Source organism: Macaca nemestrina, chromosome 10, assembly GCF_043159975.1.
Source record: "Macaca nemestrina isolate mMacNem1 chromosome 10, mMacNem.hap1, whole genome shotgun sequence".
NCBI classification, from domain to species: Eukaryota; Metazoa; Chordata; class Mammalia; order Primates; family Cercopithecidae; genus Macaca; species Macaca nemestrina.
The window spans coordinates 11859591-11872152 of record NC_092134.1 but is presented as its reverse complement, the minus strand read 5'-3'; the positions used below and the strand labels follow the sequence as shown (position 1 = coordinate 11872152).

Sequence of the window (12562 nt, the reverse complement as noted above, 5' to 3'; positions counted from 1 at the left end):
CAGGGAGCCTGGACCTTGCCATCTTGTCCCAAGTCAGACCACTTCCCAATATCTACCTGCCCATCCCTGCTCCAGCTGCCCTGGTTCAAACCCTGATTCAAACCCATGCTCTGGGAGTAAAGATGTGAAACCTCACCACACACTCCCTCCACCTTCCTTGCCCTGCTTCAGCGGCCCCGCCCGGTGTGTGTGAGCCCCTCCGCCCTCTCTCAGCGGAGTTAACACCCTACCATCCTCTCGGTGTCTATCCACTTCTTCCCAGTGGGGCCAAGTGTCCCTCCATTAGGGGCATGTCCTGCGGTCCCTCTACTGCACTGTACATACATTTGTTGGTTTGAGCAGCATCTGCCTCTCAAGCATGGCAGAGGCCATGGGAGTTTTGTTCATCACTCCACTCAGCCCCTGCTCCCAGCACAGGCCTGAGAAACCACTTGGTATTCAACAAGTGATTCCCAAATAATGAATGCCTACTCCAGACCACCAGGGCCAGATGCTTTCTCCCAAGAACCTGCAGCTGAGACCTGGGGAGGAAAGGGAGGGCAACTGATTCAGGACTAGAACATCCTGAGCCTGGAACGGAGTAACCCATGGGGGGTGCAGAGTCCGACACCAGCTGCCTACTTGTCTATGGGTGCAGGGGGTGGGATGGTGGCTGAGGAAGGGTGAGTGGGTGTGGGTGAGTCTTCAACAGTGAAGGTCACAAACAGCCCTGGCTGGGGAAAGAGTGGAGGAAGATGCGGCTGGATGCCCCAGCCAGGGCTCAGCTTTGGGAGGAGAGAGGAAGTGTGTGGGGAAGCAGAGAGGAGAGGTGCAAAGCTGGAGGAGCAGGAGCAGCATCCGGGCTCCTACAGGGGCAATCCTTCACAGCTGGACCTTCTGTGCCTTTCCAGCCAGTCTCACGGGTCCCTTCCAGAGCCCAGGGGCCCACCAGCCCACTGGGACTAGTGCTGGCCAACTGCAACCAGGCCTTTCGAGGTGGCTGTGGTGGGACAACCTGCTGGTCTCTGTCCCCAAGCCTGCTGCCTGGAACCTGGATCCCTGGGACTCCTGGTCTCCCTCCTGGAGCTAACTGCCCTCCTGGACAGGGACTGGTCAGTGGCGATTCCCAGAGCCTCAAAGCTTAGGCCTGAGGACTCTACATTCTGGCTCCTTCTTCCTGGGTCAGGATCCAAATTCAAGGCCATAAAAGGGGACCTGCTGGCTCCTAAGCAAAATCCCACCCTCACGAGATGGGCAGAACGTTCTGAGCATGTGCGTGGAAGTCCCCGCCTCTATCCCTGGTGGCTACCCACATGGCAGACGTGAGATATGCTACACCATCCACCCTGGAGCCTAAAATTCCAGCCAGGTGGGAATCCTGGCTTAGAGACCTCGGCTCCGGCTCCCAACCCTTGCCTGCCTGGTACTTCCCCTAGTTCCTCTCCCCTGATGAGCTCTGAAAGCAGGAATTCCAAAGGGAGAAACTCCCCTTCCCTATGGTAACACGGAACCTGGCTCAGAAGATGCAGGGGTCACCTGGCCTGATGCGTGACCGAAGCCCAGAGGTCAGCAGCTGTGGGTTAGGGGCGGCCCCCAGCCATCTCCTGACTCCCGGGCACCCGCCTGTGTCCAGCCTGTCCTGGCCAGGCCCCACCTCAGGCTCCTGGGTCCCTGCTGTGGGTCAGGGGTCCATCTGCCTTACCACGGTCGCCAGGCTGGGAATGTGTTTGACTGAGTTCTCGACCTCCTCTTCAGTCACTTCGACCAGCGTGCAGTTCTCATCCTCCGACGGCAACGGCTCCGCCCCGTGCCTCGTGACCCAGGGGTGCAGCTTCAACGAACGACAGGAGGGGTGAGGGGCAGATGCGGCTGGCTCCCGGAGGGCCCTGCCAGCGAGCGGAGCCACGAGGGCATGCAGGAGGGAGAGGCGAGGGCCTGTGGTCAGGCATGCAAGACAGCTGGCGAGCAGAGGGCAGGGGTGAGCGAAGGGGCAGAAATGTGAAGACGGAGAGACAGAATGGGAGGAGCTTTGAGGCTGAAATGGGAGCGGGGTGATTCTCCATCCGGCCCCAGGTCTTGGCCGAAGTGACGGGAATTTGGCATCTGCCTTGCCTGGCTGCCCGAGGAGCATCCATCACTCCTCAGCCACAATCCCTGACACCTGGGAGGCTCGGCGCACAGCAGGCAGCATTCTCCCCATCTCACAGCAGGAGAGAGAGACTTGGAGGCATGGTGGGACCAGCTGGCAGGACACGAGCAGGAGAGGACCCAGACAGGAGTCTGCCCCCTGGGGTCCAAGCCCCAATCCATGATTTTTTGGGCTGCCTTCTGTTAAGACCTTCAAATGCCAGTGAGCTAGGTGCCTAGGAGGTCCCAGGGCAAATCTCTAGATTTCCTAAAGGGCCAGATATATGTGTGTGGTATTAGTGGAGATGTTTTGGGAGAGTACACTTCCCAAAAAGTGCTTTCTGCAAGAGGGTGGGATTCAGCAGGCTGGGGAGGTCGAATAGCTCATTAATTTCCTCCCATCTTCACTGCAGTTTCTCAAAGGGATTGGCCTTTGGAAAGGACCTGAGCTCTGGGAGCAGGGTGTGGAGCACAGAGGCCCCAGGCTGGTCTGCAGAGTGTGGATACCGTCAGCCCATGCCAGCTGGAGCAAGTGCAGGCTGGCCGGTCACAGATCCCACTCCCACAATCACAGTGCACACAACGTCCAAATCTTCCTCCCCAACACTCAACAGCCGCCAGCAGCTCAGAGGCCCTGGGGCATGGGAGAACAGCGGTGCCAAGGAAGGTGTGGCGCTGTGGACACATGGGTGTGGGGTCTGGCTGAGGCAGGGCTGAGCCAAACAATTCCAAGCACGGGGCACAGGCCAAGCAAAGGGTACCTTGATTTCCGGCACCACGATCCTCGACTCAGGGTTCTTGTCCAGCATACGAGTGATCAGGTCCTTCAAGTCCTCAGCTATGTCAGGCCTGGGGAGGGAGACGCGTCAGGGTGGGAGACACGGGACCGCCAATAACTCAGACAGGAGCGATACGGGACAGCTGGAGATACTCACTGGTCTGGAAATTCCAGGGCCTGACTCTTGATCTTACTGTGTAAACACATGATCCGCTCATCCATGAATGGGCACTGCAAAAAGGCCAGCGTCAGAGTGGCAGTCAATGATGGCCACATCTGCCCTTTGAGGGCCACCTGTGCTGTGCCACTCCACATAGGATACAGCAGAGAAATCAATCGTGGCCCAGGCTGGGGGCAAGCAGCTCCCATTCTCCCCGAGAATGGCCCAGACACGGGTGTGGGGCCTGGCCGGCGCAAGGCGGAGCCAGGAATGGCCCAGGAATGTCCCTCTCAAAGGGCTAGAGCCTTTCCCAAGCACACTGCAGCCTCCCTCTGTAGCGGGGCCTCAGTTTACCTACTTACACCAAAGCAAACAATGCTTATCGCCCACTTGCCAGGTGAACAATAGGAACGACATGAATAACACAAAAGACTTTGGGGCAGCGGCAGTGATTTTCAAGGGCTTAGCCTGGACTGCGCCATGCCCTGCCCTGAGGTTTTCTTTTTTTTTTTTTTTTTTTTTTTGAGACAGTCTGGCTCTGTCGCCCAGGCTGGAGTGCAGTGGCGCGATCTCGGCTCACTGCAAGCTCCGCCTCCCGGGTTTACGCCATTCTCCTGCCTCAGCCTCCTGAGTAGCTGGGACCACAGGCACCCGCCACCACACCCGGCTAGTTTTTTGTATTTTTAGTAGAGACGGGGTTTCACCGTGTTAGCCAGGATGGTCTCGATCTCCTGACCTCGTGATCCACCCGCCTCGGCCTCCCAAAGTGCTGGGATTACAGGCTTGAGCCACCACACCCGGCCTGCCCTGAGGTTTTCATTCACTGTTCCCCATCCCTGGAATGTTCTTCCCACCAACATCTACGTGGCTTGGTCTCTCCCACCATGCAGGTGTCTGACTAAAGCTCACCTTCTCAGGGAGGCCTTCCTGAAGCCCTGTCTAAAACAAACAACCCCCAATACCACCACCGCCCACATCATTCCTCATGGTGGCACTTATCCCTGACGTTATCGTACAGATTTGTTTATTGTTTAACCCCTCCCACGGGAATGTTAGCGCCAAGAAAGCAGGGATTTCTGTCTGTCTTGTTCACTGCGGACTCTCCCATGACTAGGTGCGTTCCTGGCACAAAGTAAGGGCTCAATAAATATCTGCTGAATTAATGGATACTTAATTATTTCTGTCAATCCTCTCAGAAGTCATCAGAAATAACAAGTAGTATTCTCATTTTACAGAAGAGAAAAACAGAAGTTCAGAGAAATAATGTGCCCCAGGAAGTATGAAGAGGGATTTCAGCCTAGATTCAGCTGACTCCGAAGCCTATTGTTGCACCACCTTCTGGGTGACAAATCGATGCTTTCACCCAGCCGAGGGCCTGACTCAACGGGAGCACGGCCATGTGTGCTGGAAAAGGAATCTTTACATGGGGCACTGAAAACGCTGGAAAAGGTGGCAGAGGGACCTGAACCACCCTGTCTAAGGAAAATGATTTCATTAAGAGCAGTGGCTTGAGCTCTAGCTAGTCACTGCCTTCTAAGGCATTTGGAAGGAAGAGCAGAGATGGTGGTAACTTACTCTGAAACACAGTAAGAAACCAGATGGACTGAGGGATGGGTAAGGAATGAACAGACAAGCACAGGAAAAAGTTAATAGTAGAATCCAGGTGGTGGGTATGTGGGTGTTCACGGGACAATTCTTCCAGCTTTGCTATATGATTGAAAACTTTTCTAATCAAATACTGAGAGGCAATCATTATAAACTCCTTTACTTCTTCACGGGACCAGTTTCTCAGGCTTTCCTCGATAAGAACACAAGCTCAGGAAAGGGAAAAACCTATGTTTTTCTTGCTCACATAATCAAACTGAACTTCAGAGTTAAAACAAGAAGGCCAGGCGTGGTGGCTCAGGCCTGTAATCCCAAATCCCAGCACTCTGGGAGGCCCAGGCGGGCAGATAATTTGAGGTCAGGAGTTTGAGACCAATCTGGCCAACAAGGCAAAACACCATCTCTACAAAAATACAAAAATTAGCCGGGTGTGGTGGCTGGCATCTGTAGTCCCAGCTACTCAGGAGGGTGAGGCAGGAGAATGGCGTGAACCCAGGAGGCGGAGGTTGCAGTGAGCCGAGATCGCACCACTACACTCTAGCCTGGGTGACAGAGCAAGACTCCATCTCAAAAAAAAAAAAAAAAAAAAAGAGAAGCCCCTAGATATCAATAATAACAAAATAACAACAACAGAAAAGCCCAAACAGCACTCCCTAAATCAACAATGGTAAACAGCTTTTTTTTTTTTTTTTTTTGAGACGGAGTCTCGCTCTGTAGCCCAGGCTGGAGTGCAGTGGCCGGATCTCAGCTCACTGCAAGCTCCGCCTCCCGGGTTCACGCCATTCTCCGGCCTCAGCCTCCCGAGTAGCTGGGACTACAGGCGCCCGCCACCTCGCCCAGCTGGTTTTTTGTATTTCTTAGTAGAGATGGGGTTTCACCGTGTTAGCCAGGATGGTCTCGATCTCCTGATCTCGTGATCCACCCATCTCGGCCTCCCAAAGTGCTGGGATTACAGGCTTGAGCCACCGCGCCCGGCAAACAGCTTTTAACTTCCATTCCTGTGTTACCCCTCTGACAAGAGCTTCTAGGAATACCCTGATGGAAAGAACATCAGAGCAGTATCAGGCTCAGGAGGAACGAGTACGGTTATTGATTAGTGATGTCTGTCTTGGGCTCAGAAATGCGAGAGGTGGCAGAACTGCTGTCCTTGCCCTAAATTTATCAACTATTTATAAACTCTAGAGCCTCTGCCAATCCTTCTGTTTTAACAGACCATTTTTTCATAGATATGATTATGACATACATACACATGTACATTTGAGAAGGCATCCTTTTTCACATTGAGATCTAGGTGTAGAAATAAAATAACTCTTATTTTATTTTATTTTTTGAGACAGAGTCTCGCTCTTGTTGCCTAGGCTGGAATACAATGGAGCAATCTCAGCTCACTGCAAACTCCGCCTCCCGGGTTCAGGCGATTCTCCTGCCTCAGGCTCCTGAGTAGCTGGGACTATAGGCACGTGCCACCACGCCCGGCTAATTTTTTGTATTTTTAGTAAAGACGGGGTTTCACCATGTTGGCCAGGCTGGTCTCCAACTCCTAACCTCAAGTGATTCGCCTGCCTCAGCCTCCCAAAGTGCTGGGATTACAGGCGTCAGCCACCATGCCCAGACTAAAATAACTCTTAAGTAAGTACTGTCTTCCTGCAAGGGTGACTATTAACCCAGGGGCTACCCAGCAGCACTGAGGGGACAGGACACCCCACCCTCTTACCTGGCCAAAGACAAAGCAGTATAGTGTCACGCCCATGGCCCAAACATCCAAGGCCTACAAGAAAAAGAGCTTAGTGTGAGGGCACAAGGGGCGGTCCAGCCTCCAATCCTCCAGCTTTCCTTTGGGGAACCACCTCTTGACTCAGCCCTGACCAATCCTGTCTCCTAGGCTCTGGGGCAGGCACAGGATCCAGGCCAGGCCAATGAGAGCACAACTACCCCCAGCCATAGTGATTGGCTCAAGCATGGCCACATGACCCACGTTGGGCCAATCAGAGCCAACCCCAGGGTTTTCACAGGAGCTATTCAGAACAAGGAATGCGCTTGCCACTGAGGTTGGCAAATGATAGAAAGTAACCTGGTCCCTGGGTGCCTGACCCACCTGTGGAGGAAACCAAATAAGAAAAACAACTGAAAGATGGAGAGAGATGGTTTCTGTTTGAGTCCCTGGATCTAGCCAAGCCTGAAGCCTACCCCTCCGTATCATGATCCAGTGGCTTCACTGTTTAAGCCTATGTGCGTTGGGTTTCTGCTGCTTACAGCCCAAAAGACACTGACACAGGCAGAACTCTGTGGCTGAGGCAGGCCCAGGCTTACCTTCCCAGAGAAGATCTTGCGGGTCTCGGAGAGCGACTCGGGCGCCATGAAGGCGGGTGTGCCCACGGTGTTGGAGAGGAGAGCATCACTGCCCTTGAACTCATTGCTCACACCGAAGTCAGCAATCTTGATGTGCCCATCTTCTCCGACCAGGAGGTTGGAAGGTTTGATGTCACGGTGGATGATCTTCTGGTAGTGTACTGGGGAGGCGTAGACGGCAGGTGGGAGACGGGGCAAGAAAACCCCATGAGCACCTCTATGCGGCCACATGGCCCGGAGACATAGGCATGGCGCCCTCTGGTGCCTGGTCTCCCACAGACCCAGGCCTTTTCCCACCTTCCACTCCCCAAACCTGCCACGCACTGACAGGCTCTAAAAGATGAGGGAGAAAGTGTCTTCAAGGAAGTCCCAACCCACCATCACCCCACCCCTTCCCGACAATGACACATGAACACTGCCAACAGCAATTCGTAATCGCCTGTTATTAACTCACAAGTGACAGTGCATGGAAAGTTTCTGCTGTGCTTGGCTCACAGCCAGAAGTGAGAATGACAGCGAAACACAGTTTAATTTACCAACAGCCAATACTCAAATGATTTACCAAACCAACAATGACCTGAGCATGCCGATTGGAAATGTGAACCACATACAGAACTGAGGGCTGGGCTAACTCCTCCTGGCTGGATACCAGCCCATGGTACAGGCCAGCTCTATGGCCTGGAAGACCCAGCTGCCGTTTCTGGGGTGATGATGATGATAAAGATGATTTCAGTAAAAGCAGTAGCAGCTCCCTCTGCAGAGCACCAAGTGAGGGGCCCGGCCCTGTGGTAGGTGTTTCACATTCACGTTTTACATTTAATTCAACCTCATAATCATCCTATGTGACAGGCAGGGATAAGAGCTAACATGTTGGCCAGGCACGGTGGCTCACGCCTGTCATCCCAGCACTTTGGAAGGCCAAGGTGGGTGGATCACCTGAGGTCAGGAGTTCAAGACCAGCCTGGCCAACATGGTGAAACCCTATCTCTACGAAAAATACAAAAATTAGCCGGGCATGGTGGCATGTGCCTGTAATCCCAGCTTCTTGGGAGGCTGAGGCACGAGAATCGCTTGAATCCAAGAGGTGGAGGTTGCAGTGAGCTGAGATCATGCCACTGCACTCCAGCATGGGCGAGAGAGCAAGAATCTCAAAAAAAAAAAAAAGACTAAGATGTTTAACAAGCAGAAGCAGAGAGGACGCCTGCCAATCAAACACTGATGTGTACTGGCCAGTCTCAGCCCTGGCGAGAGATACGTTATCCCCATTTACAGATAAGGAAGCTTAGGTTCCAGGAGGTGAACAGGACTCTGATCCCAGGGTCGCTGGCAGGAATAAGAGACAAAAAATGAAAAAATAAAAAATAGAGCCCCAAACATGCCTGGTGCACATAGAAAGTGCTAAATAGTCACTACTGTTACTGCTCTTCATTTTGCCGAGTGGCAAGAAGAAGGGTTTTGGCTCACCTGGGCCGTGGCCCTAGAGTGGCTCTCTGCAGCTGGCCCTGATTCTGCATCTCACACAATTCTGTTTCCCACTATGATGGTTTATACTGAGTGTCAACTTGATTGGCTTGAAGGATACAAAGTATTAATCCTGGGTATGTCTATGAGGGTGATGCCAAAGGAGATTAACATTCGAATCAGCGGGCTGGGGAAGGCTGGGGAAAGCAGACCCACAATCTAATCAGTTGCCAGTGAATATAAAGCAGGCAGAAAAACGTGAAAGGTGAGACTGGCCTCGCCTCCCAGCCTATGTCTCTTTCCCATGCTGGATGCTTCCTGCCCTCAAACATCAGACTGAAGTTCTTCAGTTTTGAGAGTTAGATGGGCTCTCCTTGCTCCTCAAGCTTGCAAGGTCCTTGTGATCGTGTTAATACTTAATAAACTCCCCTGTTTGTATATAAATATATCCTATTAATTCTGTCCCTCTAGAGAACCCCAATCCACCCGCCCACCTCCTTGTGCTCCAGGAAGAAAAGAGACACTTTCCAATTTGTACCCACGCTCGGAATGCTAACTACCCACTGGGTGAGAGCCCTCCCGCAGGCCCTCCTTACAGTACTCGATGCCTTTGATCAGATCCTGGAAGTAGAAACGGGCCTGGTCTTCAGAGAGCGGTTTGAGGGTGGGCACTTCCATCACGGGCCTGAAAGGTCGACACACGCATGAAACACAAACCAGACCCGCCCGGCCCTTGCCCTCTCTCATGAGCAGAGCCCGGTGGCACCTCACTCAGCTATACAGCTCGAGAAGCTTCTCACATCACCCCTGCTGGGAGCTGGGACACTCACCCTTGGTTGACCAGTTCGAACACTGTAGGGAAGAAAAGGGAGTGAAACTGTTACATGGGAAACTGAACATCCCCCTCTCTCTCTCTCTCTCTGTCCTCCCCACCTCCCAACCACCTCCAGAAACAACGAGAAAGACAGAAACTAATATTAGAGCTGGGGAGAAGAACAGTCCACTGAACCAAGCTGGCCAAGGTCCTGCTTTGCTAAATTTCCATCAGAAGGCAAAGAACCAGGAACTTCTGACGTCCCCAGGCCCACAGTCTGGCTTGACTTCTAGTGCTCAAATTGGCCCAGGATCCACCGATCAAAGAAAACAAGGCAGGGGGTTGGGCACGGTGGCTCACGCCAGTGTAATCCCAGCACTTTGGGAGGCCGAGGTGGGCAGATCACCTGAGGTCAGGAGCTCGAGACCAGCCTGGCCAACATGGCAAAACCCTATCTCTACTAAAAATACAAAAATTAGCTGGGTGTGGTGGCTGGTGCCTGTAATCCCAGCTACTTGGGAGGCTGAGGCACAAGAGTCACTTGAACCTGGGCAGTGGAGGTTGCAGTAAGCCGCTATTGCACCACTGCACTCCAGCCTGGGCAACAGAGCAAGACTCTGTCTCAAAAACAGGTTTTTTTTAGATGAAATTTACATAACATAAAATTACCCATTTTAAAGTGTGTAATTGAGTGGCATTTAGTATATTCACAATGTTGGGCAAGCATCACAACTATCTAGTTCCAGAACATTCTCATCACCTCAAAAGAAAAACCTCATACCCATTAGCAGTTACTCCCCATTCTTCCCTCCCTCAAGCCCCTGGCCACCACCAATCTGTTTCCTGTCTCTATAGATTTGCCTGTTCTGGACATTTCATATAAATAGAATTGTACACTATGTGGCCTTTTGTGCCTGGCTTCTTTCACTTAGCATCATGAGCACATTTTTGAGGTTCATCCACACTGGTGCATGGATCAGTGCTTCATTCCTTTTAATGGCTGAATGATATTCCACTGTATGGATAGACCACATTTTCTTTGTCCATTCATCTGTTGAGGGGCACATGGACTATTTCTATTTTTTGGCTATTGGGAAGTGCCACAGTGAACATTCGTGTACAAGTATTTGTGTGGATATCTGTTTTCGGTTCTTTTGGGTATATACTTAGGAGTGGAATTGCTGGGTCACGTGGTATAGTTATTATTTGATTCTGCTATGACAAGCATAACTGGGAATACAAGGCTGTACTTTAGGAAGTAAAAAAAAAAGAGCACAGTCAATTTCTTTTTTTTTTTTTTTTTTTTTTTTTTTTGAGACAGAGTCTCGCTCTGTCGCCCGGGCTGGAGTGCAGTGGCCGGATCTCAGCTCACTGCAAGCTCCGCCTCCCGGGTTCCCGCCATTCTCCTGCCTCAGCCTCCCGAGTAGCTGGGACTACAGGCACCTGCCACCTCGCCCGGCTAGTTTTTTGTATTTTTAGTAGAGACGGGGTTTCACCGTGTTAGCCAGGATGGTCTCGATCTCCTGACCTTGTGATCCGCCCGTCTCGGCCTCCCAAAGTGCTGGGATTACAGGCTTGAGCCACCGCGCCCGGCCATGCACAGTCAATTTCAAAATCCAGTGGAGAATGACTTTGGGGCTGCTTGTTGTTCTGGAATCATACACCCACGATGAGATGAGCATGTAATAGAAACCAGAGGGGATACCCCATTTTCCATGATGTGATTATTATGCATTGCATGCTGGTATCAAAACATCTCATGTAACCTATAACTATATCCACCTACAATGTACCCACAAAAATTTAAAAAAACTTTTTTTTTTTTTTTGAAATGAAGTCTTGCTCTGTTGCCCAGGCTGGAGTGCAGTGGCACCATCTTGGCTCACTGCAACCTCTGCCTCCCGGGTTCAAGCAATTCTCCTGCCTCAGCCTCCCGAGTAGCTGGGACTACAGGCACTTGCCACCATGCCCAGCTAATTTTTTGTATTTTTAGTGAAGATGGGGTTTCACCATATTGGTCAGGCTGGTCTCGAACTTCTGACCTCAGGTGATCCGCCCACCTCAGCCTCCCTAAGTGCTGGGATTACAGGCAAAAACATTTTTTTTAATGAAACCAAAGGGTTGTTTCAAAGCTCTCCAAGGGCTGAGGTGACCAAGGGGAACAGGGAAGCTACTCAGACAAAAAGAAGGCTTAAAGGTTCTGATCAGGCCAGGCGTGGTGGCTCAAACCTGTAATCCCAGCACTTTGGGAGGCCAAGACGGGAGGATCACAAGGTCAGGAGATCGAGAACATCCTGGCTAACACGGCGAACCCCCGTCTCTACTAAAAAAAAAAAAAAAAATACAAAAAACTAGCCGGGCGAGGTGGCAGGCGCCTGTAGTCCCAGCTACTCGGGAGGCTGAGGCAGGAGAATGGCGTGAACCTGGGAGGCGGAGCTTGCAGTGAGCCCAGATCGCGCCACTGCACTCCAGCCTGGGCGACAGAGCGAGACTCCATCTCAAAAAAAAAAAAAAAAAAGGTTCTGATCAGGAAAAGAACTGAACTCTCCCAGGCCTTCCCTGTCTTCAGTTTCATCAACCAGCGTGAGTTAGGGCAGATTTGCTGTTGCTTCAGGCTATAGTTAAAAGCAAAGGCAATGCTGCTATGGTGCAGCTTCTACAGACAACCCAACGCTGGCCCCCTCAGCTCTGGCCTTTCCTGCCTTGGTTATTTAAGTCTTAACTTGCACGCTTCATGAATTTCAGCACCATCCTCCCACCCACCCAAGCACCATAAATCCGGTGGCATGAGGGAGGGTGGCCTGTTGAAACAGGTCTATTTTCAGTCGCTGACAGTTCAACCACTTTTGGGGCTGAGCAGTGGGTGGGAATTTTTTAACCTCTAGAAATAGAGATGGAGTTTTCTACCTTTTTTTTTTTTTTTTTTTTTTTTTTTGAGACAAAGTCTTGCTCTGTCACCCAGTCTGGAGTGCAATGGCACGATCTCGGCTCATTGCAACCTCCGCTTCCCAGGTTGAAGTGATTCTCCTGCTTCACCCTCCCAAGTAGCTGGGATTACAGGCATGTGCCACCACATCTGGCTAATTTTGTATTTTTAGCAGAAACAGGGTTTCACCATGTTGGTTAGGTTGGTCTCGAACTCCTGACCTAAGGTGATCCACCTACCTCGGCCTCCCAAAGTGCTGAGATTACAGGTATGAGCCACCATACCCAGACCCCTCTCCAACTTTTTTGTTTTTTGTTTTTTTATTGGGACAGGGTCTTGCTCTGTTGTCCAGGCTGGAGTGCA

General features: G+C 51.7%; 1 protein-coding gene across 7 annotated transcripts in view; it reads right to left on the bottom strand.

The window, feature by feature from the left end:
* The window catches only part of LOC105495499 (calcium/calmodulin dependent protein kinase kinase 2), a 60744-nt gene that overhangs the window by 8908 nt on the left and 39274 nt on the right, over positions 1–12562 (bottom strand). For 4 of the 7 annotated variants that reach the window (XM_071070949.1, XM_071070951.1, XM_071070952.1 and 1 more), the window contains exons 8-14: positions 9290–9311; positions 9056–9144; positions 6960–7159; positions 6364–6417; positions 3042–3115; positions 2868–2955; positions 1682–1810 (exon numbers count right to left, since the gene is read on the bottom strand). In XM_071070949.1, the coding sequence (XP_070927050.1) occupies positions 1682–1810; positions 2868–2955; positions 3042–3115; positions 6364–6417; positions 6960–7159; positions 9056–9144; positions 9290–9311 (656 nt within the window). The remainder of the gene's footprint in view (positions 1–1681; positions 1811–2867; positions 2956–3041; positions 3116–6363; positions 6418–6959; positions 7160–9055; positions 9145–9289; positions 9312–12562) is intronic. The other 3 variants (XM_071070950.1, XM_071070953.1, XM_071070954.1) reach the window with 1 other exon arrangement.